This window comes from Vigna unguiculata, chromosome 2 (genome assembly GCF_037176805.1).
Source record: "Vigna unguiculata cultivar grain cowpea cultivar isolate G323 ecotype 2 chromosome 2, ASM3717680v1, whole genome shotgun sequence".
Classification (NCBI taxonomy): domain Eukaryota; kingdom Viridiplantae; phylum Streptophyta; class Magnoliopsida; order Fabales; family Fabaceae; genus Vigna; species Vigna unguiculata.
Genome location: NC_140793.1, coordinates 7,911,947 through 7,937,502, shown reverse-complemented (window position 1 = coordinate 7,937,502; position 25,556 = coordinate 7,911,947). Strand labels below are relative to the sequence as shown.

At 33.0% G+C, this 25,556-nt stretch overlaps 2 protein-coding genes across 2 annotated transcripts; one reads left to right on the top strand and one right to left on the bottom strand.

Moving 5' to 3' along the window:
- The first annotated feature begins 13,706 nt into the window (after positions 1 to 13,706).
- On the top strand, positions 13,707 to 17,951 carry LOC114174156 (1-aminocyclopropane-1-carboxylate oxidase homolog 4-like). The gene is made up of 3 exons (XM_028058932.2): positions 13,707 to 14,292; positions 17,183 to 17,557; positions 17,627 to 17,951. Exons 1-3 carry the CDS (start codon positions 13,729 to 13,731, stop codon positions 17,876 to 17,878), a joined length of 1,191 nt encoding a protein of 396 aa, XP_027914733.1. The 5' UTR covers positions 13,707 to 13,728; the 3' UTR covers positions 17,879 to 17,951.
- A 3,133-nt stretch (positions 17,952 to 21,084) lies between these two features.
- LOC114174155 (uncharacterized) lies at positions 21,085 to 24,864 on the bottom strand. Its single transcript, XM_028058931.2, has 6 exons — positions 24,478 to 24,864; positions 22,898 to 23,015; positions 22,421 to 22,758; positions 22,188 to 22,319; positions 21,880 to 21,978; positions 21,085 to 21,772 (listed from the first exon to the last, which is right to left on the bottom strand). Exons 1-6 carry the CDS (start codon positions 24,798 to 24,800, stop codon positions 21,247 to 21,249), a joined length of 1,536 nt encoding a protein of 511 aa, XP_027914732.1. The 5' UTR covers positions 24,801 to 24,864; the 3' UTR covers positions 21,085 to 21,246.
- Between the last annotated feature and the right edge of the window lie 692 nt (positions 24,865 to 25,556).

The following is a 25,556-nucleotide window of genomic DNA, read 5'->3' as shown; positions in this document are numbered from 1 at the left end:
AAACTCATGTTACTGGTGTGGCGCCTAGTGGTACGGATTGGACTGCCAGGCGATGGTTATTAATAGGGGGATTCTAAACCGTGTGGCGCCTGACGGTGTATGAGAACTGTTAGGCAGTCTGAATTGTAACTTCGCCTAACGGCATAGGGGCTACACCAAGCAATAGTGCTATGGTAGTTTGCTTTGTTGTGTGTTTTGCATGGCTCTTTGTGAGGGTTTGGTCAGGGATATATTGGACTAGTTACGAGCGGGTAGGTTCGTAACGAAGGTTGGAAATGCATGATTGATGCGGGCGGGGAGGTCCGTATCTGTTGTACTCTTGTGTGGGGATACGAGCGGGGAGGTTCGTATGTTCCGTGCTCACACTTGAGGCTGCTATGAGCGGGGAGGTTCATAGTAGGTGTTCACGCATGTTGGAATACGAGCGGGTAGGTTCGTAGAGTTGAACTACGGGCGAGGAGGTCCATAGAGTTGGACCACGAGCGGGTAGGTTCGTGGAAGCATTGGAATCCATAAGACCAACTTGAGTATGTACCTCTTATATTGCAGTGTGCTTTTCTTAATTTTCGTCTTGATGTTGTGATGTGAGACTTGGACCAAGAGATGTTGGTTGTGTCATGAGCAGGTAGGTTCATGGCTGGTGGTGAACACATGATGATATGAGCGGGGAGGTTCATATCCTGATGCTCTCGTGTGAGGATACGAGTGGGGAGGTTCGTATGTTCCGTTCTCACACTTGAGAGCTGCTGCGAGCGGGGAGGTTCATAGTTGGTGGATCACGTGTGTTGGACTACGGGCGGGGAGGTCCGTAGAGTTGGACTACAAGCGGGGAGGTTCGTAGAGGTAGGACCACGAGCGGGCAGGTTCGTGGAAGCATCATATATCCTGAGTCCATGATCAATTATTTGTGTGACTTGCAGGTTTAAAAACCTTGGGATAATAAGGTCTTTGTCAAGAATTAACTAGAATAAAATAGTTGGGTGTATCTTGATTTTATTAATTTAATGTTAATTGTTTATGAGCTCACCCTTTATGTGTGTGTGTGTGTGGTGATGATCGTGTGACTTGTCACACAGGAGCAGATGACATTCCAAGTGATGCTGGTGAGGCATAGAGCCGGAGAGGGGCTAGCATGGGAAAGCTTTTTATAGAAGTTTACTATCATTTTAATTTCAGATTTTTTTGTAAACCGCATTTTTACTGGAATATGAACTAGTATGGATTATTGGAACACTGTGGTTTAATTGGATGAGTTTAATAAATGTTTTTAATTTCCTATATTTTGGGAAAAACATTTAAATAAATGTGACTTTATTATTTATTTTATTTTATATTATTTAAAATTAGTAATATCCGACCGGGATGTTACAATGTCATTATCACATGACAATGTTTGTTTTCAATTTAGTCTCATATTTATAATTTTGATTATATTTAGTTATTATTTTTTTTAAAATAAAGCAATTTAATTCTTTCTAATTTGAGACCAAATTAATAATTAAATTTAATTATAATTTGTATATACATATTAAAATATTTTAAAAATATATAAATTCACCTAAATATTCAAATTAATTTTTTGTTTTACATTTTTACACAACAAAAATCCTATTTAAACTTATAATATTTTCAAAATATTATAAATGTAAATGTAAAGTGACACTTATTATTTTTAAATGTTTAATTTGACTAATATTTTTAATATGACAAGTGTCACTTTATATTTATATTTTTAATATTTTTAGAAAAATATAAGTTTAAATAGGGATCTTTTTAATGTAAAAATAATAATTTAAATATTTAGGTGGAGTAGTTTTATGTATAAATTAGAAAAAAAATATTTTAATATATATAAGTTATAACGAAGTTTCATTATTAATTTAGTCTTAAATTAGAAAGGGATCAAATTACTTCATTTAAAAAAATAAAGAGAGGGCTAAATTGAATCAAAATTAAAAATATGAGACTAAATTAAAAACAAGCATTACCATGTGATAGTGACATGACACGTGGCAGTGACAGTGTCATGTGGCACAACCATAACCTGACACATGGTAGTTTAAAATAAATAACAAAAAATTTTAAAAATTGAAAATTTCATCAATGGACATGTGGCATGTACAGTTAACATCAATCAAAAGAAAGAAACAAATTGAATCTTTTTAAAAAGTTGACGGACTAAATTGGAAAAAATAAAAACTATAGATCTTTTTGAAAATTCAAATAAAATTAGAAGACCAAATTATATATTAAGCCTTATTTTATTTAAGTATTTAGTTATTTGAATGATGCTCTCACCAAGATAACATTAATTTGAATTTTCATATTTTTTAAGAAAATTTCAAAATTTAACACGTGAGACAACTTTTCAATTTTATAATTATTTAATTTAATTTTAATCAATATAAAATTGGATGTCCAAAGATGATTATTATTAAGAATTACAAAAGATGATATCAAGACATGAATTCACACAATTTAGTAGTTCATGATATTAAGTACAATCCCTTATTTTAACTTTTAGAGAAGTTGACAAATAAAGTCTTACAAAACAAGAATATTTATGGAGCAACTTATACATAACATCATAACTATAAATCTTCAAAAGGCTAAAGTAGCTTTGTACTTCAGCATACTCATGTAATATCGACGTCGCTCTTCCTCATATCCTACAGTTTCTTCTGCTCTCATGGAAGCCACGGTCATAGCAAAAGAAAATATCAACATAAACAAGAAACATGGTAAGCTAGATGTAATTTAAAACTTATAAGTTTTAAATAAAAGAGAATATTCATATAATCTAATTTTTAGCAAAATAGTTAAATTATAAGATATCCAACATTTCACAAAAATGTATTTGATACAACATATGTTATCACTCAACAGTACTCGACCTCCGGAAGACTGTGTATTGGTTAATGTTATAGGATTATGTACCTGTCTATGCTTAATTAATCTTTCCTTTCAAGAGTTATAGTTATATTGTGTATGGGCAGTTTTCCCAATCCATTGAGCTAGACAGGAAATCCAGGATCTTTACTAAGTGTGATTAGCATCATCACTCTAGATACAAACCTTCTTCGACTCCCAACCCTAGAGATTCTCGATTATTTGACTCAAATAATAGTGGAGTCAAAATAATCCTACCTCTGCACTTATCACCAATGCACCATACAACTTAACCAGACATGGTAGAATTCCCCTTTAGGAACAACTACCTTGATCATCACAATTTCATGTAATAAACACTTTGAAACATTGATCTTTAAGAACGACTAGTAAAATTTCATGAAACACAAAGAAAACACAATGCAACACATAACAGAAAAGAGACGCAAGTTAATGTAAAAAATGAAAAGAGCAAATAAAATGTTTTACAAGTAACTTGTGGATTTTGACACAACCTGTGGATTTGGCTCTAGGATCCAAAATTCACACCGGCAAGTTCCACATATGACATGTGGATTTTTCCAACACTTCTGGATTTTCAAGTTCTTGAAAGTAAAACTTGAACTCAATTGTACAAAGCCTTAATTCTCACAACCCCTTCCACCATTTCAGATTTTACAAACTAGTACTCACAGTTCAATTCATCCAAACTTAACAAACAAAAAGTTATCCACTATAATTTTCGTAATATCATCTCAATTTCATCTAAAATCAAACATGTATGCTTCAATCAAATCATTTAATAGATTTTCAACCATTATTTAAACATAAAAGAGATTAAAACTAGCTTTCCTTATCTTTATTGGTGCTTTGCTCAATTGTCCTTACACCCTACTCCTCTCAAAATATGCCTAAACATAGAATGAGCTTAGATTAATTATCTAAGCATACTACTAGAGACACAACAAATCAAGGAAGATAGAAAACCCACTCATAACAACATGCAAACCCAAAATTTCCCTTGCCTTTAAGATCTAACCCAAATCAAGAATGGGCACAAATGAAACTCACCCAAAAAATGTTGCTCTTGCAGCGAGGTTTAGTATGGCGTATTCTTGAAAAAAAAAAGGTAGAAAATGCCAGATTTTGCAAAAAGGAGGAAATGAGCTACAAGAGGGGATTCTAAAAGAGATATATGAAGATTCGTTCAAAAAGGTGAATCAAATTTTTTAAAGATAGAATGAGAGGAAATTAGGTTTAGAGAGAATGCCTTTTATTTTTTTTTAAAAAGGAAATTGGGTTCTCACATTAGTACTATTATTTTTAATTTCTATAAGATATATTAAATTTATTATTTCAATAAAAATAACTTATTACAACATTTATATAGTATTTCAATAAAAATATACATTTAATAAAATATGTGAATGTTATTTTATTAAATAAGATAATTATATTTAAAAATAAAAATAGAAATATAATTTAATTCGTCAAATTGCACTTCAAGAAAACTCTTACATAAAAATCAATTTTAGTGATAAAGAATTATTAGTCACTATAGTGACTAATTTATATACCAATTTACAAAATAAAAACTATTGATTACTAAAATTGTAAGCCCCCTTTTCCTTTTCAGTTGAGTTTTGGGGCCTAGCCTTCGTGGGCCTAAGGCCGGCCCAATAAGGGGACCCAATAAGGGGACCCAATACCCTTGCCAGCCCCTAACCCCTTCATTCTGTTCCATTTTCAGAGAAACAGCTCCTTGTTCCCTTCCCTCGTCTAGTGAAAGAGCTCTGCTAGGGCATAGAGGTTCTCCCCTTGTTTCGTGTTAGCAAAGGACATTGTACTTCCGGGTAAGTCGAACTCCAACCTTGTCCTTCTCTTGCACCAGTTCAAAGGTTAATAGTTTTGTCTTGGGTTCTCCCTAGCACCTTTTCTCAACTCTGTGTGGGTCTGTTTTCAGCTCCGTACCCTGCTCCTGTGCTCCACTACTTTTCTTGAGTCGCTACTCTCTTCTGCTAGCGTTTAACAAGGTAAGGGAAGCTAGATTCGCCAGTCCGAGTCATTGTGTGTTTCTTTTGGGGTTAATCTGTGTTTATAAGCTTGAGTAGTGTGTTTTATCGAATGAAACTGAGTTGCATGTGCTCTTGGATGTTGGTAGTGTTGTTTTTTCTGCCTTGCATGCGTAAAACAGTGGTGAGATCTGTTATTCTCGCCCAAGCGAGCTCGTCTCGCCTAGGCGAGAGTAGCAGAGTGCTCACTGCCACGAGAACTCGCCTAGGCGACCAGTCCACGTTCTGAGCGACGCCATGTCTCGCTCAGGCGAGGAGATCTCGCCTGAGCGAGAATTCGTGAAAATCCCACGTTGCTCACCTCGCCTGGGCGAGAATCCGCTGTGTCCGTGAGGCCAGCGTCTCGCCTGAGCGAGTTTGCGAATGGGTGCTATGTTTTCTTGGCTGTTTGGATGATTTGTTGCATGTATGGTTTGGATCATTCTTCCTAAATATGATGTACGTGAATATGCTTGGGTGTTTGGGTTTTATGAATGAAATTGGCATGCTTAGTATGGGATTGATCATGGGGTTGTGGTTTCGTGACGTTTTAACATGAGAATGGTATGTATGAGATCAAAGTGGTGGTTATGGTATGAGAGGCATGAAATTTAATGTGATAGGCGTAATTCCATGAGTCCCGTGGGGAGACTTTATGGTGGCGTGTAGTGTATATATTAAGATAAGGATTCAAGTAAGGATCGCATCCCGAAACTCTAAAGGGTCAGTGAGTCTCAAGTAGAGCAAACTGACCCAAGTGGTGAGAGTAGCGGGAGGCCCTAGTTTTTGGCAGGATAATGGCCTTAGACGCTTAAAGGCTAACCTCGTGAGTGGTAGGGTGAAACCCATTGGCAATGGCTCTGCAGAGCAGTAGAGGCCACCACGAGTGCAAGCATCCAGTGAATCCGATCTTAATATATTTATCCGGATAATTGAGTCATAGTGTCTTGCTTGTTTGCCATAACATGACTTATGTGTCTCTGTGTTGTATGCCTGTGAATGTTTATGCACTTATTCTTTTACGCTATGATAAGTTTCATGTTACACTAGCTTACCCTTGCATTTTCTGTTTCGTGTTCCTGTTGTGTTTTCTCTTTTGCGATGATCACCCTTGGTGGGAGCAGATGGAGGAAATTCTGGGAGTAGGCCTGGTGGTAACAGTGCAGCCTAGTGGGTCCGTTGAGGTGGCTTTCGAAGAAGTTCTATGGCCCTAGTGCCTTGTAATCCCATGCTCCTAGAGCATTTCTTTTGCACAACTGTTAAACCTTAGATTGTGTTTTCTTATGGCATGGTTGTATGTCCAAGTTTTCCTCTAAGTACTCCTATGGATGACTGTAATAGTTACTTTTCGTACGTTTCATGTTGATCTGGTTGGTTCTCGTTATCAAAGTTGTGGTGAGGCTTTATTTGGTAGAGTAATCTATTAAAATGGGACGTCACAAAAATAGTCACTATTATGAATAAAAAATTATAATTGGTTACTAAATTGGTCTTTAAATTAGCTACTAAGATTTTGGCTACTAAAGGAATTAATTTGTAAATTAGTCACTAAAAATTAGCTACCAAGGTTTTGACTACCAAAGAAATTAGTTTGTAAATTAGTCTCTAATTAATTAATGACCAATTATAATTTTTATTCATAATATAATGAATATTTTAGTAACCAATGATTTTTAATTTTGTAAATTAGTATCTAAATTGGTCTCTATAGTGACTAATTATGATTGATTTCAGAATAGGTTTCTAATTCAAGATTTTCTTGTAATGTTGACTTCAATGAACATTTTTTTTAAATATCAACAATGCATCCCTATTTAAATGTATTATTTATCTTAAGTTTATACTATTGTTAAAATAGCACATGTATTTAAATATTTTCTATAATAATGTGCTCTTATACTAAAATTATGTAGAACATATATTATAATGAAAAGTTGTAAACTAGAAATGAAGATATCTCCTTTGGTCAGTTATGAATTCTTTAAAGATGAATTCTGGTGGGGATGTGTTAGTATTATATAATCATTTATTTGTAGTAGATTTTGTTGTAAATAATTGATAAATCACGAACAAAAGAACACTTTTTAAGACATGTATATCCATTACCCTTAAAGACTTATCCGTAGGGTGTTGCGCAAGCCTCCATGATACAACAAGAACTTCTAGAATTTTTCGAGGATCTCAAAACTAGCAAGAAAGTACTCTTGAAAGAGTAAGTAACCCAGAATAATAGGAGGGAGAAGAGAGCTTGAAGAAAGAAGAGAAAATAATGAGAGATGTTATGTTTTAGAGAGCACCAAAAGCACCTATTTATAGGTGTGAATGAGGGATAAAGTAGGGTTGAAAGCCCATGACCCGCATGGAGAAAATTAATGCACGACAATGGTCAAAATATTTTTTTGCTACAATGTACAAGAAAACGAAATTCATGCTTTCAAGATGAAATCTAAATGGAAGCAAATCTAGCATCAAAACTGAAACTGAAGCAGCGAGAATTATGGCTTCTGCAACGTTTAGAATCTTTTGTAATAAAAAAATGATTATTTTATAACAGATTTTTTTTATTAAATTAGTACGAATATTTATTATTATTAATAATAATTATGAGTAATGAGTAGAAATTATATTTCTTAGTTAAATAGTTATATTTATATGTATTTGGGTCTTCATAAATGGGTTAGGTATAAACACTAGAAAAACTAGTTTTTCTTACCTACACACTTTCAACTTTATTGTAACGTGGTTTAAATAGTTAAGAACATAGTGACAAGGTGGAACAATTCGTATGACATGGCCCCAAACGTGGCCTAGTCCTCATCGTTCTCCATGGACTCCAACACTTATCATTCATCAGTCATCCCCACATACCTTCATCCCGAAAAAACACTTTCATAGATAATCTCTTCCATTCCAAATTCAAGAAACCTCAATCACATATCTACATTTCAAATTCAAGAAATCCCAATTATGAAATTCCAATGACATACATCCATTTCAAATTCAAGAAACCCAAATCACCAACCAAGGATCTCAAGCAGCTACCACCTAGCCTCCTTCTAACCTTGTCGCTCAGATTTGTCGTTGGTTCACCGTCACCATTGATAGCGTTGTCAGCCAACGTCTGCGCCACCATCTTTCCGCCTTCATAGGTAGACACAAATGCTTCTTGAACCCATAACCACCATCACTTATGACTATTACTAGAGTCGTTGCCAACAACTAGTGGCGCGCGACTTCTCCTCTCATTCTTCTTCCTACACACGAACTCCTCCACACTCTTGAGAACAAAGCTCGTCTACACTGCACCTCCGATAGTTAAACACAATGAACCATTCAGAGTTGCCACCGTGACCACGCCGAGGTTGTCACTCGCCACCGTTTGAGCTTCACCAGAATGTTATTCTTATTCTAGCTTTACTCTTTGATTTATGATGACGATATGTTTGATTAGATATAAGGTGAATGAGATGAGGGGGAATTTGTAGTTGTGTGCTCTCTGGTTAAGCTGTGGGGATGAAGAGAGATAGAAAAGTTGAGTTTAATTTGTTTGTTTTGAGATGAGAGTGAATGTGATTATGTTAGAGGAGAAAAAGAAGTTGTTTGTGTGTGGTTATGTGTTGTTCGATTCTTAACTGGAAATTGATTGGGGAAGAATATTAAGTTGATTATGGTTGAGAGTATTGTTGGGTGTGTTGGTTTTATGAAAAAGAAGATAATGCAAAGAAAGTTTTTGTGTGTTTTGTTTCGATGATGGATGGTTCGGTGCTGAGAAAAGATGCATGTGTGGAAATTGATTTTGTGCGTGGAGGAAGAAAATGAAGTGTGAAGTTAGACCTTAGAGAAGGTGGAGTGTATGTTTTTATAAAGATGAGAAGGAACACACACGTCAGTGATAAAACAAAATATGTCAAGGGCAACCTTAAACAAACTGTTCAACCTTGTCACTATGTTGTTAACTATTTAAGCATTGTTACAAAAAAAAATGATTAAATTAATAAAAATTGAAGAAATTTGTGACTTGATTGAATAAGAAAAAAATTGGACTAAATTGAACAAACTCAACAAAAATAGGAACTAAATTAGTATTTATAGATGAATGTTAAGCCTCAAATAGGGACTATAAAAAGTCATTAGTCAATTGTGAGGATTTCCCCTATGTGTACAAGTGTTTCTTTAAGAGCTTAGATATTGTACCATAGGGGTTGGACAAGCCGCTAACCCAAAAGACCGTAGATACCACAATTGGATACATAACGACATAACAAATAATAGGCGCTCAACCGATAACTATATCATGTATACCCAAGGTCGCCTATATAGCGACAAAACCAGCCAACTATCCGACACCATGAGTTAAAGAGAAGATATGCATAATCAACTAGACACATTCGTGATTGAAAACATGAAGGCAAGAAAATATGATATGCCTGCATGTTAGCGAACCTGCTCTAACTTAGGCAAAAACAAGACAAGATCTAACGAAACATGTTCAAAGAGTATAGGGCTTGTAACGCAGGCCCAATTAAACCTAGTAAGGCCCAATAAAATTTGGTCAAAAGCAATTAAGCCTAGTCAAATCCCAACCCACAATTAACTAATTAAAAGCATTATAAGTAATCAATCCTCTATAAATATAAGTGGACCTAGGTAATTAGAGATGCAAAACTATGAGTTTTTACTTTTAGAGCTCAAGTTGACTTGATCGTCAAAGTCCTTTCTGCAGGCACACCCCCTATGTTCCATGAAGTACTCAGTAACAGGGATTTAGCATGCAAGATCGTAGAGTACCCATCCGAGAAGTTCAAAGATTGCGATAAGATAAGGTTTGAGTCTCATAATAACTTAATGTTGTCCCTGCAGGAACAAATATTTTATTTCCTCTATCCAATTTGGTGTGTAAAAGGTTGAGGACTATGTCACTTGGAGTGAACTTTGCCACAATAGTTGGACTTCCTTCCAAGTCTTTCAACCATAAAGAAATTTATGTATTTTTTTCGACTTTAATGCGGTTCCCAAGTTGATTAGGTTTCTATGAATTGAGTCCAATACAATCCTGTTTTTTCTATCTATACAAATTCTTTCAAAAACAAAATCTTTATAATGAAATGCTCAAAGAAAGATACATATAAGAGTGTGCTTTGACTAAACTTCCTAGTTTCCTCTTTATTGACAAACACATGACAAGTTTAAACCTATGACTGAGTAGATCTTATTGGTTAAGGAAAGGATAAACATTGAAATAATAAAATAGCCAATGTTAATGACCATAGAAATTGGTATTTGGGTAAGTACTTTCTTATATCACTACGCCAAAATATTTAATAGACAACACTTTTTTTGCTAATAGATAGCGCTTGTAAAAAAACGCTATCTAATGACATCTTATAGACAACGCTTCTCAAATAAGCACTCTCTATATAATTCTCAAAAAGACAACACTTTCTACAAAAAGTGCTCTCTATCTATCTATTAGATACAACATTTTCTAAAACAAATTTACATCAATAAATAGCATTTTCTAAAACAAATGCTCTATATATTTTTCAATAGAATAACGCTTTTACAAAAAAAGTTTTCTCTATTTGTCCTCTGATAGTATCATTTTCTAAAACAAATTTACATAATTAACTAAAATTTTACAATTTTTAATTATGTTAACAATTTTATAATTTTGTAACTATATAGTTTTATGATTTTGTAATTTCATAAACACGTTATTGGAATAGTTTAGATCAACAATAAAAGAAAAGTGTAGGCCTTTTGCAAATAATCTTGATTGGTAGCGAATACCTCATCATCAACACAATGTCATTTTCTTGTTTCCCAATTCGCTCTAATTCAAAAATATTCGAAAGCATTAGCAGGAAGGTGAAGGACACACATTTGACACATCTAACCTAACCTCTTTAATCGAAGGAAAGCATATCAGAGTTTGCACCCACTAAGATCCATAAACCAACACATAAATAAAAAAATGGAAAACCTAATATCAAGAAAAAGCCACTTGTTCACAATAAAAGCAAGATTAAAAGGGTTTAGCCGAAAAAAACTAAGAAAAAACGAGATATTGAAAAGCTAGGGTTTCAGAGGTACCATATATATATATATATATATATATATATATATATATATATATATATATATATATATATATATATATATATCATAGGATAAGAGTGTGAAAAGGGAAGAGGATGTCGCAATGGGGAAAACGCCAGTGAACGGAACAGGTAGTCACGCGAGCAGCGAGATTTCTTTCTTAGGTGAACAAGAGAATACTAAGTGGGAAAGCAACACTTGAACCATTTTTTTTCTAGAGATTTTACTTACAGGTTACCTATTCATATCAAAATACGTAACACATTATCTATTCACATCACAAACATAATGCTTAAATCACTTGATGCTCTCTATTAATCTATAAAAAATTATTATTATTATTATTTTAAAATATAAATACGTTATAAACATCGCCTTTATGATAAAGCGCTATTTATACGTGCTTATTTGTATAACGCTTATTTTATAAAGCGCTTTCTTTTGATGTTTTAGTTTTATTTATAGCGCTTATTTAATTAAATGCTTTTTAAATAGTGCTATCTATTGGTAATTATGGCGTAGTGTATTGATCATCTTGTTTTTGTATTCCTATTTTATACCAACTTTTTATTTTTCTTTTGCAAAAGTTATGGGAAAATATTTTAACTACCAACAATTGTGTGCCAAGGTTAGGGTGACAATGCTAGAGAAAGACATATTAGCCAACTTTTATAGGTTAGCAAAAAAGAAGAAAAACTCATCCTTGATCATTGAGTTGGATGTAATTGAGAATGCCAATCCTTATAGTGTTAACATCCAAATAGAACCTACATTAATGTTACTTCAAACATTTTGCCAACTCCAAATTATGAACTAACTTTCCATTCTTGTCAAAAATCACCACCTTAGACCCCCACTCCAAAATTTTCCTTAAGAAAGGAGGTTCCCTACACTAGTAATAAGGAGCAAGAAGGGTTCGATCAAATCAAATTTGATGAACTCGCCAAATGTGAATTCATTGTGGCATATCAACATGATACGAAATAGTAGTAACTATATGGGAAAAGCCTTGCTATGAAACTTTGATTCTCAAATGCTACATTTCATAGGGCATGAAGGAGTTTGGATTTGGATGAAATAATATTAGCAAGGAGCATGACCATCATTCACCATTGGAAGAAAATAGTTTTCAAGATTTGTTTATGAAGGTGGTGGGTGCATCAATGAATTAAAGAAGTCCTTGGTAGATTATGAGTTACCTTAGATAATATGAAGGAAGATGAGTGGTTTTCTTAGAATTGGGGCATGAAAAAGAAAGAGCAAGAAAATTCGGCAGTGTTAAGTGTCTCAAAGAAGCAACTAGATGAAGTAAATCAAAACACAAAGTCAATCGACCTTATCATGACTAAAGATACCAAACATAAGGTTGCAAGGGAAAGTAAATTTAAAGGTTGAACTTATTGATGTTACAAGTAGTATATTAGAAGGTTATGCTAAAGGTTAAAATCGTGACAGAGCTCCAAACTCCAAGGCGGAAAATACATCAGATGTTGTAATTGACTCTATCGATGTTGACGAACTTGAGGTTAGAACATATACCTTTTTGTATATCTCTAAGTTTATCTCTTTTAACCAAATAAATTACTCATACGTGTAAGTACTACTAAATCTAACAAGATATAATTTAATATTTTAGTTGAAATAACTAATCGTAATCGTAACTTACTAATTTAATGACATGATTTTATCTCAAAAAAATATTATCTTAGTAACTTGTTAAAATGATTTATCCATTTAAATAATAACTTTGTATCTTAGCATAAATCATACATTCATGTTAAGATGGTTGTAGGGAGTGGTTGCAAGGTGGTTGTGGTTGTGGGTTTAGTTTGGTAGTGGCGGTGATTTTAGTGTGGTGGTGGTTGTGGTTATGGAGGTGGTGTTGGTGGATGTAGGGTGGTAGTGGTGGTTTTAGTTTGGTGGTGGTGGTGGTGGCGGCGATGACCACGATAGTGGTGGTGGTGGCGGCAATGGTGAAGGGTCATGAAATGAAGGGTGAGGGTGATAAATGAGTCCATGGTGAGAGTCATGATGAAGTGGAGGTCGAGGGTAATGAAGTGGAGAGCGAGACTAAATTGAATAAATCTAACTAAAATAAGAACTTATTTGAACAAAATACAAATTAATCATAATTAAAATATTTCATATAATGTGAACAGTGTTAGCTTGTACACTATGATCTTATTAATTTAAACGATATCAATAAAAAATGATGAAATTAAACATAATTTAGCAAAACGGAATCAAATTGAACGTGACAAAAAAAAAGACTAAATTAAATAAACTGAACAAAACAAAAACTAAAAGAATATTTAAACATAAAATAATCTAATAAATAATTATATTTAGAGAAATTGTCATATATCTATAAGAATGTTTTTAGCTTACTTTTTAAAATTTTAAAACTAAACTATTTTTTATTAGATTTTTTTTTTCATCTTATAAAGAAAAACATCAATTGATTGTCGCTTAAAAGTAAGTACAAGCAACACTTATATAAGCAATAATGCTATCTAAGACAATACTTATAATTTTTTAGTGTCACGTAACCGTTTATTGTAATTATGTGTAAATAAAAGATATAATTAAAATAAAAAATGACTAGAATTAGTCAAGTTTCTTGACGTATCTAAAATAGTTCTGCTTTTGTTATTTATTTATTGTCACTGCGTGAGAAAACTGCGCTTTAATGTTTTCATTTCATTGTTCACTGAATTTGAACTTCCTAGAAACAAGCAGACCCTTCACCGATTCCTATTCTCGCTTCTTCCCTATGTCATCGCCGGTGGCCACCGCGGTCAGCGCCGCCGCGCCCTACGACCGCGCGAAAGCGGTGAAGGAGTTCGACGAAACCAAGGTCGGAGTCAAAGGATTGATCGACTCGGGAATCAAGGCCATACCCCCTATCTTCGTTCACCCGCCAGAAACCCTAGCGGAGCTGAAGCGCGGGGCAGAACCCGGTTCCGCGCCGGAAATTCCCACGGTGGACCTGGCCGCCGTGCAGGAGTCGCGTGCCGCCGTGATTGAGCAGATCCGGCAGGCAGCGAGCACGGTGGGATTCTTCCAGGTGATCAACCATGGCGTCCCGGAAGAGTTACTCCGGCAAACTCTGGCGGCGGTTAAGGCGTTCCACGAGCTGCCGGCGGAGAAGAGGGTGCCGGTGTACCGTAGGGAGATGGGGAAGGGCGTATCGTACATTTCCAACGTGGATCTATTCCAATCAAAAGCTGCCAGCTGGCGCGACACAATCCAGGTAACTAAAGTATTTTTACTATCCTAAATTATCATACGCATGGAAATTTTAATGTAGGGAAATGATCTTTTGACAAAGATATTTTGACAAGTTGATAAACTTTTCCTAAATAAAATTAAAATATATTATTTTTTATTTTTAATTAAACTAAAGTAATAAAGTAATATTTTTTTACTTAAATTAGTAGTTTGTTAAAGTTTTTTAAAAAAACTTTTTTAATATATCATTTTTGTAACACTTTGTTTAAATAATTGTTTTAATTAAATGATTTGTCACACCGATAATATAAGAGACGAGTCTTGTAGTATAAACACGACTCCTTATAATATCTAAAAAAAATATTTAGAGGCCAATACCAAACAAAATACAAGAATTTGATAGTAATTATTAGAGTACTAAAGGACAAAATAGTACATGGGCCATAGTCCTATGAAAAAGTCCAAAACAGTAGAATTCAGCCCAGTGGGCTACGCAGCGAACTATCACTTCCTTGTTGATCACAGGTGTTCCTCGCATATGTTTACATCAATAAATTGGTGATCATCACAAAAAACAAGAAGAGAAAATCACACATACCGAACATATAACAAACAACACAAGGGTAAGTTAGAGCAAAAAAAAAAGTTTATCATGCAGTTATATACAATTTCATAGTTCAAGATACATATGTCAACCCATCATGTTATGAGTTGCAAATAATACACTAAGATTCAGACACGACTTATCTAGATACATATAATTTAGTCAGATTTAGCGGATGCTTGCACTTGTGGTGGATTTCCTTGTTTTACCGAGCTGCTCACACCCGAACTAAGTGTTACAATGTCTCAACCCCACACACAAGGTTAGTCCTTATTGAGTTTCAGGCCTCCTGCTACCCTCACCACAAGAGTCAGTCCGCTCTATGTGAGACTAACTGACTCTTTAGAGTGTCGGGATGCAACCTTACCTTGAATCCTTACCTTGAATCCTTACTAAATTATATAGATGAGGCATCATCATGAACTCTCACTAACAGGAGTCATAAAATTACGTCCCGACCAACTGAGGCACCACCATAAAGTCTCACCTAGAGACTTATGGAATTACGTCCTAACGAAACCAATAACATGTTTCATCCATTAATATAGAATCATATCTCATACCAATATCATGTCACTTTCATTACCGACCATCTCATTTGTTTTCCATGCCGAGATCACACTAACACATCAATTCAATCCTTAAGCATAGATACTTCATGCATATTCACAAGCCTCATACTTTAAATAGAGGAAATCAACCAATCAAACAATCTATAACAACAGCGGATCCCCTCAAGCCAGGAGCCCTCGCTCAGGCGAGAGGGGTACCCTCGCTTAAGCGGTAGACTATCGCTTAGGCGAGATCGCGATAGAGGGCCTGGGAAGTTTCGCGAATGCTCGCTAAAGCGAGGCCATCTCGCCTGAGTGAGATGGTCTTTCCTCAAAACACAACTCGCCTGAGCGAGTACTCGAGCAAAACTTCTGGGTGAGGTACTACTACTCTCGCTTAGGCGAGTTGAGCTCGCTTAGGCGAAAATAGCAGTTCCCTCCCACTGTTCTACGCCTGCAAACCAGAAAAATAGTCGATCACTCCTATTCAAATCATTCATACACGAATACAATCACTTTCCATATTATTTTACACACGAAACAGATGGAAACAAACCACATACTTCAAACACGAAAAGGGTCTAGTTTCCCTTACTTGGAAATAAGCTAGCGGAATAATTTGATACGCACACAGTAAGCATAACAGTCCTAAGGGTAGGCCAAAGAGCTTAAAACAAACGGTAAAACAGAATAGGAACGGGGTTACTACAAAACCCTAACTGTAAATATGAAATATGCCCAAAGAGGAGAAATATGAGCTCGAGATTGACTTACGTGGAGCACGGAAATGAGATTGAGCTTGCTTGACTAAGGTGGTACCAAACCCTAGCAGAGAAAAACAACTGGAGCTCTAAAGAAAAATGAGTTATTTTCTGAGAGTGATGAGAATGGTTAGGGTTAGGACAGTTTAGGATCCTTGGATCCCTTTGGGTCAGCCCCAGGCCCAATTAATTTGAGACAACTTTTTACAATTTAGGATAAAGTAAAATAGTGGACCTTACAATTTTTCTTTAGGTTAGCTAAAAAAGGGAGAAGGACTTATCTTTCTTAACTACGTTCTTTTATTCATAAAATAAGACATGTGGAGGACATAATAGTAAAAAAAAAAATTTAGGTGATAATTAAATAATTTGTATTACTATTACTATTATAAAAAACTAAAGATTAAAGATACATTTAATTAATAATTTAAATTTAAATAATTAAATTTTGAAATTAATTTTGTTTTAAAAATTTATTCATAAAAAATACTTAAAAAAGAACAGTAAAAATTGTTGCCAATTTTTTTTACAGGAAATATCCATGAAGAAATTAATTATCAATTAAAACTTTTATAAAAAAATAAAGAAAGAATGTCTATTTTACAAATATTTTTAACAGATTTATTTAAAAAAAATCCTATATAATATACAAAATTTAAGTTATCGTTACGAGACATTCATGTAAATTTTGATGGACTAATTTACAATTTATTTTTTAAAAAACAAACTCTAGTTTTAAGAAATTATATTATTTTTTAAAAATCCAAATTAAATTGTATCAATCTTGATAAAACAGGATCAAATTAAAAAAATGAACAAAATAGGTAATTAAAACTTTAACATTTTGTCTAAAAGATTTAAACAACAGATAGCACGTAAGCTTAAAACATGAAATAAATTTTATAAAATTAATCGACATTTGAAAACAAATTAATTCCACGGAATGACACGAAACCAAAGTAATGAAAAGTTATGAGTTTGTATTTGATTTTGCAGATTAGGATGGGCCCCACAGCAGTTGAGTCTAGCGAGATTCCCGAGGTGTGCAGAGAAGAGGTGCTGGAATGGGATAAGGAAGTGGTGCGTGTTGCACGTGTGTTGTACCAGTTACTGAGTGAGGGGCTGGGATTGGGTGCGGAGAGGCTGAACGAGATGGGTTTGTGGGAAGGAAGAGTTATGGTGGGGCATTATTACCCGTTTTGCCCTCAGCCTGATCTAACGGTTGGGCTTAATTCTCACGCCGATCCCGGGGCTCTTACCGTGTTGCTGCAGGACCACATCGGTGGGTTGCAGGTTGAGACGGAACAGGGTTGGATCCATGTGAAGCCTCAGCCTGAAGCTCTGGTTATTAACATCGGAGATTTCCTTCAGGTATCATGATAATAATTTAATTAACAAGAGTGTTATATGATATCTGATATTGATGATTTTGTGTGGCAGATAATTTCTAACGAAGCGTACAAGAGTGCTCATCATCGAGTGTTGGCGAACCATTCTAATGAGGCAAGAGTGTCGGTTGCTGTTTTCCTGAACCCAAGTGATAGAGAGAGAGTTTTTGGACCATTGCCGGAGCTAACATCAGCAGACAAACCAGCCCTTTATAGGAACTTCACCTTCAATGAATTTATGACAAGGTTCTTCAAGAAAGAGTTGGATGGTAAATCATTGACCAATTTCTTTAGGAACTCATGAATCTCTGTTTATGTATCTTAATGTTAAAAACCTTTTAACTACTTATTTGAAAAGCTTGTTTAAAAACCTTTCATGTACACCAACCTCTCAACTTCTTGGCCTCTCAATTTCTTGGCATCTTACCCTTTTAAGTCTCTTAGCCTCTCAACTTCTTAATTTCTCAATTAGGTCCACATGACTCAGAAATCAATCAACGCTTAACACAAGTAGATGGAGATTAGACATAAACCAAAACTTAAATCATGATTAAACCGTGATTGAGCCCTCTTAACCACCGTAGGATAAAAGTCCAATAAAAAATGTTATAAATAGATAAACACCTATGGTAAAGTGAAAATTATCCTTTGTACTAGACATCTTGTTTGTTTGAGAAGGAACTATTGATATAATATTAACTTGAATGTCAAAGTATCAATATTGTATGTACTCTCACCCATCATCATTAACCAAGACCGAAGATCAAAGACAAGAGTTAAAGACAAGAGTTAAAAAACTAAAGATACTTATCTTTTTAAGATCAAAGACTAAAGTCGAAGATAAAGACAATAGATAAAATCCTAACTTATTGGTTTCATGAGATCTACTCGATCTTGTAAGAACAACTTGTAAGAACAAATAGGATTTAATTTTAAAAACAAACTTTCTAAAACAAATAAAATACATTTTAAATATTTTTTTTAACAAGTTTTCCATAATTTTTGTTCTAGAATGGGTTGTTCATAATGAGATTTTGTTCGCAATGCATTTTTTCTCTTTTCCCTATGCAATCGTGATAAGATAACGGTGTTGATGACGAAAGTGATGGTCGTAGCAGAAATAGTATAAGGATGCAATTAGTAAAAATAAGGTTGAAGGAAGAAAAAATCAGAAGATTTTAGTAGTAAAACATTACTTCCTTTATTTTTAACAATTTCAACTTATGTTAGAAATTTTATATGGATTAAAGATAAAATAAATTTATAATAATTAGATATAAATTTTATTTTATTAACTGTAAAATTGAATTATAATTAAAGTCTACTATTTAATATGATATTATTAATAATTATAAATATATCCTAATAAGATTTAGATTTATTGTTAATTGAGTCTAGCTTATAACATGTTATTGAACTAAAATTAATATTTAACATAAATCTTATTTTATAAATCAATTTTGTAAGATTACATTATGAATATAATTAAAACCCACTTTTTAATTTCTCAATACAACTATTTTTAGTACGTACCTTTGCAAGAAAAATATGTACTTTTCGATAAAGTAAAAATGTTTCATGTAGAAACTAAAACAAAAAGGTTAAAAAATTATGTGAATAAATTTTAACAAATTAATTTACATATAAATTAATTCTAATTTATAAAATTATTTATTTTTATTATACTTTTCTTTCTCAAAAGTATTTATAGAGGAACTTATTCGAGTAAATATTTATAACTAATTGAAATAAAAATGAGAAGTTAATAGATCTGTGTGAGAATAATCCTTCAGCAGAAACCTTCAAGCATATTATCAAGATATCGAATGTTCTAGAATTTCTTTCCGGAGCTAATGAAGAAAAAGAAGAATTTTCAATGAAGTAGAATAAAAGTCAGAAAAATTCTAGAATCTTTAGAAGACTATAAAATTTTCCGAAATCGTCTAGAAAATGAAACGAGGAGATTCTTCTTATTTCTATTTGTCATTTTCAAACCTATATATCTGGTTATGGATAAATATATCTTTTTTATGAATAATTTTGGAAGAATAATTTATAAAATTAAAATTAATTTATTTTTCCTTGATTTATAATGTTTTTAACTAATGTTTTAATAATAAGAGAATATGAATGTCATACGAGTGAGAAATTTAAATTTTTTATCTTCAATGTGTAGTGTTGGTGGTGAAATATAAAACATCTTTTTAACATATGTGGAAGGCCTCGGATTGAAAATAATAAAGAATTAGCTTATTATTATTCTTCTTTTATAGTGTTATTTTCATGAAACATTCAAAAACAAGAGTGTGAAGGTATGGTAATAGGTCATGGCTTCTCAAACATTCAACAATAATAGAATTGCTTAAAAGTTAGATAATGAGAAAGTTCAATATATTCTAACTTTCTATGGTTAAACTTCCATCACTCAAATAGGAAATTATATATTTCTTTTAGAAAATTCAAATATATTACATTTAACTTACCTTTATTTTAAATTGTTTAATATTCAATGTTTTTTCTTGAATAAAAAAATTGAATTCAAGAATTTTTAATTGAGTATTTAAATTATTACTAAATAAAAAAACATTAAATACAAAATTAAATTAAATAATATTGGTGATGTTAATTGAAAAATAATCACTATATATAAAGATTAAAAAAGAATAACTACTAAAACTTCAATCAAAAGAATTTAACTAACATCTTAAATAACCCTACTGCATTGATAGAAAACATCTCACAATCATTAATAGAGGAAAAATTATATCAATAAATAAATAATTGTACCTTAATAATAATAAATAACTTTAATAATGTCAATTGAAAAATAATTGTAGCTTAAAAATAAATTAATATTAAAATTATAGTCTCAATCAAATCAATAATGTCCCAGTTCATACCATATAGAAAGAGAATATGAAAATTAGCCATATAGATTAAGAAAGAAAAGAGTACGAATAATCTAAAATTCTTAATTTTTAAGTAAAATTTGAAATTTTATAATTTTAAATAATCAAATTCATCTCATAAATTTTTTAAATGTCAATTTCTTTAAAGAAATTCTATCCACATCATATATTTTATGATAAAACATTTCAATTTTTTATAAACATAAATTACCTTTTAAAACTTTTCAATAATTCAAGTATAAAAAATAAATCTAACCTTCTAATCGTATATCAATGTTTCTATGTCGGAACAGTTTCAGCCATATTGACTCTCATCAAAGGTCAAGGTAATTTATAACACAACTCAATGTGAACTGATAATTTCTACTTGCATTTATCATCAAAGGTCAGGGTATTTATAACCTTATTTACAACAGATTAGTTTCAAAACAAGTAACTGAAAAAATAAACTCTGGAAAACAGAAATAAACCCTAATCATAACTGTAAAAAGTTATTACAATCAACCTATCCTTTTAGCACAAAAATTATAAAGAGCCTCTCAAATATTTTACATATTCTCTGGAACTTAAAACTTTCATGCTTCTCCCAAATATCAAAACATATTATCAAAGTCATCTTTCTAAACGAATAAATAAATAAATAAATAGTGTATATTGACTGTCATCTAATTACAATTACAAGCTGTTATTTGAAGTATTGGTTCACAAAAAAAAGCACTTTCACATTGATAACAGTGTAGGGAAATTACACTATTCTAGAATCCTACCTTTCAATCTTCCCTTTTCCGAACCATTCGTCCATTTCTTCATCATCAGCACTCTGATCATTGGTAGAACAAAACTCATCAGCAGTACTGTGGTTATCCGAAGAACAAAACTCATCATCAGTGTCACTTTGCCATGGAGGCCTTCTCCACTGATTTGACAACTCAGTCTTGTGTTCTTCTCTCCTTTGTACCTCAGACAACTGAGTCTTACCTCCAACAATAGGAAAATCTATAAATTCAGAAGGGTCATTTGATTTATTTAAGAGCTTGTGATTCTCACTCTTGTCCTCTACAAATCTCCACACAGATGATTCTCTGTTCCTATTCTTTCTTTCAAACACCTTCCGTGTTTCACCACTTCTATCACCCTGATTGGCACCAAAACTATATTTTCCGATCTTATGGTGGTTTATGTCTTCTTGCTGAGGTTGAAGAGAAGAATTTGAAGCCCTTGATACTATAGGCCGTCTGTGGTCACATTTCAGGCAAACCATGTTTCTTCTGAAATTGATGTAATTGCACCTACACAAACAGGAAATCAGTCAGTTCAATAGGAAGTAAATAAACAAAAACTGTTCATTTGGCACAGGAACTGAAACAAAATAACAGTAAGGTTAAAAGGAACCCACGAGTCACATTCCCATTCACCGGGATTAAGGTGACGATTGGAAGCCCTCTCTTTGCATTGCAAACATCTTGTATTCTTTGCAAAATTGAGGAAATTGCATCTGCAGAAATCACAAATTGATTTTAATTTAAAAATGAATACCAGTCCTTTACTGTACTTTTAAAATACACCTATGTAAACTTATTTTAATGTTTTAAAATATATTAAAAATCTTTTTAATATACCAAAAGTAATGTATTTTAAAAACACAGCACAAGACAACACAAAAAAACTCAAACAAAGAAACTAGACTCTATTAACAGCCATTACGTATTGCATATCCAATCTCCCTTCTTCAAAGGTAAGTGATTGTTATCCTGCTTCAATTGCCTGATTTTTTCCTCAAAGAGGCTGTCACAGCGCAAGCACCTGATGTTTCTAGCAAAGTTCATGAAATCGCATCTGCCCAATGAAAGATGAAAAGGGAAACATAAACAAGTGCAAGAGAAACTTGTATATGATTTAATACAATGAACAATTAGCAGATGGAAATAAAGCTCTACTTCGGGCAAATCCAGTCCCCTTGCTTCATCATTGCAACATCTACTTTGCCCTTGCCTTGCTGATTGGAATGAAGATGTCCCATGACAACCTCTGTGCTGTCTGGAAAATTAGAACTTTCCTCTTTGGTACTGTGCTCTACTATTTCTTTCAGCAGTCTTCTCACAGAATCTTCTACCTTTTTAGTAAGACACGGTTTGTTATCCACTGAACCAGTAATTGGGTCAAGGCCATAGGTCAATATAATACGCATAATATCCACTGTTCTCCCACCTTCATCTTCACGTGCCTTCACGAATGCCCTTTCACAGTCCCCCCTCAAATTGCAGGAACTGCATACCTGATTGAAGCATCGGTTCATACAAATTATAGTTATTGGTTAAATGTAAAGAATCTGTTTTTGATATAGAAAAGAAAGACACTTGTAAAGTATACCACAAACAAAAGCAAATGATATCAGAAACTAAGTCATTACTTACATTTCCCTCATCAATACCCACATATGCTCTGAGACGCTTTCCTGAGTTGACTACTTTCCTATCTAAGCTCGGACATCCAAGTGCCACAGTGACTCCTATATCTTTTCGTGACAGGAATCTGAGTAAACCATTAGAAAAATGAGTTCCTGTTAAAATTCTTTTCCACTACAAAAAGAAGGAATTAAAAACAAAATCTTGTGCATGGATTAATATAGCCACATAAAGGGTAAGAAAACTTGATTGATTCTAATCTATAGCATGGAACTCACATTCACTTTCTCTCTTACATTATACAACTTAAAACTTAATTCCAGATATGAGGTCTCCATCTGCAGCTATCTAATTCTAAACCATGCTCACAGATAGCTAGCATGGTTGGAAACTTGGGGAAGAAAACCCCCTCATATTTTCTCGTGACTTAAACCAACTCTTTTAGACGTGGCATTATCCTCTGACTCCTTTAAACAGATTCCAGTATCTCTATTATAATGTTTTTCGAAAAATCTCCCATAGCGTCAAATATGTAACACAAAAAAAAATAAATTATGCGTAGGTTCATATTCATTTGGATGTTCTAAATGACGTTGCAGTGCTCCTCAACAATAAATTTCCTCATGTTTGTCAAACAAAAATAAAAAACATCAAATTTGCAATGCAGTTTTCTGCAGTAAGAGAAACTAACTACCACACCAATTTCATTCATTACCTACTTCTACATGATTTCTTGTTCTCATATTATGATTTTTGTTCAATCAGGAGGGAAACCTAGCATTCATGAAAATAAATAAATGATATATGATATATTTATTAATAGAGAGGAATCATTAACAGTGTCAGATTTATCAATTTCCCCTCACCATTACCTAACAAAATAACCAGATCTTAGGCAGCTCACCACCACATAGCCTCCACCCAATTACGAAAAATATTATTACACAGTCACTGCATATTGTGTATCAAACTATACAGAACTAAAGCTTGTATGTCATAAGCTGGTTTGAAAGAGTACGAACCAATATAGGAAATAACAAACACCTTCTAGGTTCTCAACAACAATTACACTTGTCACTCAAAAGCAATGCGTACACGCATGCTGTGATAAACCTAAGATGACTTAAAACATAGACTAACTCCACAATACTGTGTATGACTAGGAGGATGGCATAATCATTGTACCATCACAGCATAATTTAAATTCGTCCAGTAAGTTGACGAAACATAATTCCACAACTATATTACTATATTCATAACTTCACAAAAAGAAAAATACATAAACAGATGGCAGCACAAGAACTTCAGCTGCGATAAGTAGCAAAAGTAAAATCAGAGAATCACAATTCCACCAATTACAAAGTCTTAGCAGTATACAGTCTATCAGAATTTTAAACTCAAACACCTTGCATGCACAACCTAAATATCACAGCCAAACTTTTCCCCAACATAACATTATAATTAAACACGCCAACTAACAATAAAGATTATATTAATTTTTTTTTGTGTGTGTGCAAACCTCCAGCATCCTTATTAGTTAGTACTATCCAAATTATAAGAAACAATCAACCCAAAGAACACTGCTTTACCTTAAAATATGAAAATGGTCTCTACCGAAATTGAGGCACGCGGTTCTAATGGCATTGCAATCTTTGGCACCCAAAGCAGTGTTGCGAAACACGTTTCCCTCTTCGTGAAGAAAGTGTCCCTTGTGGAGCAAGCACTTGATGAGTTGGACCCATTCGGGCCAAGGATGCGAAATCTGAAGCGAGGCTTCTTCTTCAATTCTCCTTCTCCACCCAGGGTTTCCCTCCACGCAGGTGCCACTGTGAAACAGCGAAGTGCGTGAGGAGCAGAGCAACGTGGGACCCGAACGTCGGCGACAACAACGTTTCCAAAGGTTTCTGAGCATACTATGGTTCTCACACTCACACCAGTTTCACTTTGGTTCCATGTACTCATCCAAAACTTGTATTCTAACTAACAAAATTTTAAAAGCTTTTAATATTTTTTGTCCGTATAATGTATCATTTTTAATCGATTCTCTACTAAAATTTTTGTAAGATCTTTTATTTAATAAATTTATATTTCCAATTTATTTTTGGAAGATCTATTGATTCCCTAATAAATTCACTTTTAAAAGTAAATTTTAAAAGGTTAAAAAATGGGAAGTAGGCTCAATTTTAAAACAATGGTATTTTATGTGATTTTTAACTTATTAAACTTTTAAACATTAAAATTCCAAACCACTTATGTTATTTTCTACTTTTAAAATTTTTGTTAATTTTAATCAAACTTTAATTTTAAATTAAAAATATCAATATAACATTCAATGTCCATTAATTACTTAATAAACAAGATTAGCAAAAATAATTAAATTGAATAAAATTTACAAAAATTGATATCAAATTAAAAAAAATGTGTTAAGTCTAAAATAAACTCAACAAAATATAGACAAAATTAATATTTAAACCTAAATAGAAACTAACAAATAAAATAGATAGAAAATAAATGTAAGAGGACAAAATATAAATATAATATATATATATATATATATATATATATATATATATATATATATATATATATATATATATTGTGATTCAATTGAATTGCTTATGAACCTTAATTCATATTTATAACAAAATTTACTATAACTAGATATTAC

What these genes read in the sequence shown, in the direction of transcription:
- LOC114174156 (XM_028058932.2), top strand. Translation starts at nt 13,729, where the DNA reads ATGTTTTCATTTCATTGTTCACTGAATTTGAACTTCCTAGAAACAAGC. An exon ending in GCTGGCGCGACACAATCCAG is followed by an intron (nt 14,293 to 17,182) that starts GTAACTAAAGTA and finishes TTGATTTTGCAG; the next exon opens with ATTAGGATGGGCCCCACAGC. An exon ending in ACATCGGAGATTTCCTTCAG is followed by an intron (nt 17,558 to 17,626) that starts GTATCATGATAA and finishes TTTGTGTGGCAG; the next exon opens with ATAATTTCTAACGAAGCGTA.
- LOC114174155 (XM_028058931.2), bottom strand. Translation starts at nt 24,800, where the DNA reads ATGCTCAGAAACCTTTGGAAACGTTGTTGTCGCCGACGTTCGGGTCCC. An exon ending in GACCATTTTCATATTTTAAG is followed by an intron (nt 23,016 to 24,477) that starts GTAAAGCAGTGT and finishes TGGTTTACTCAG; the next exon opens with ATTCCTGTCACGAAAAGATA. An exon ending in GGGGACTGGATTTGCCCGAA is followed by an intron (nt 22,320 to 22,420) that starts GTAGAGCTTTAT and finishes TTCATTGGGCAG; the next exon opens with ATGCGATTTCATGAACTTTG.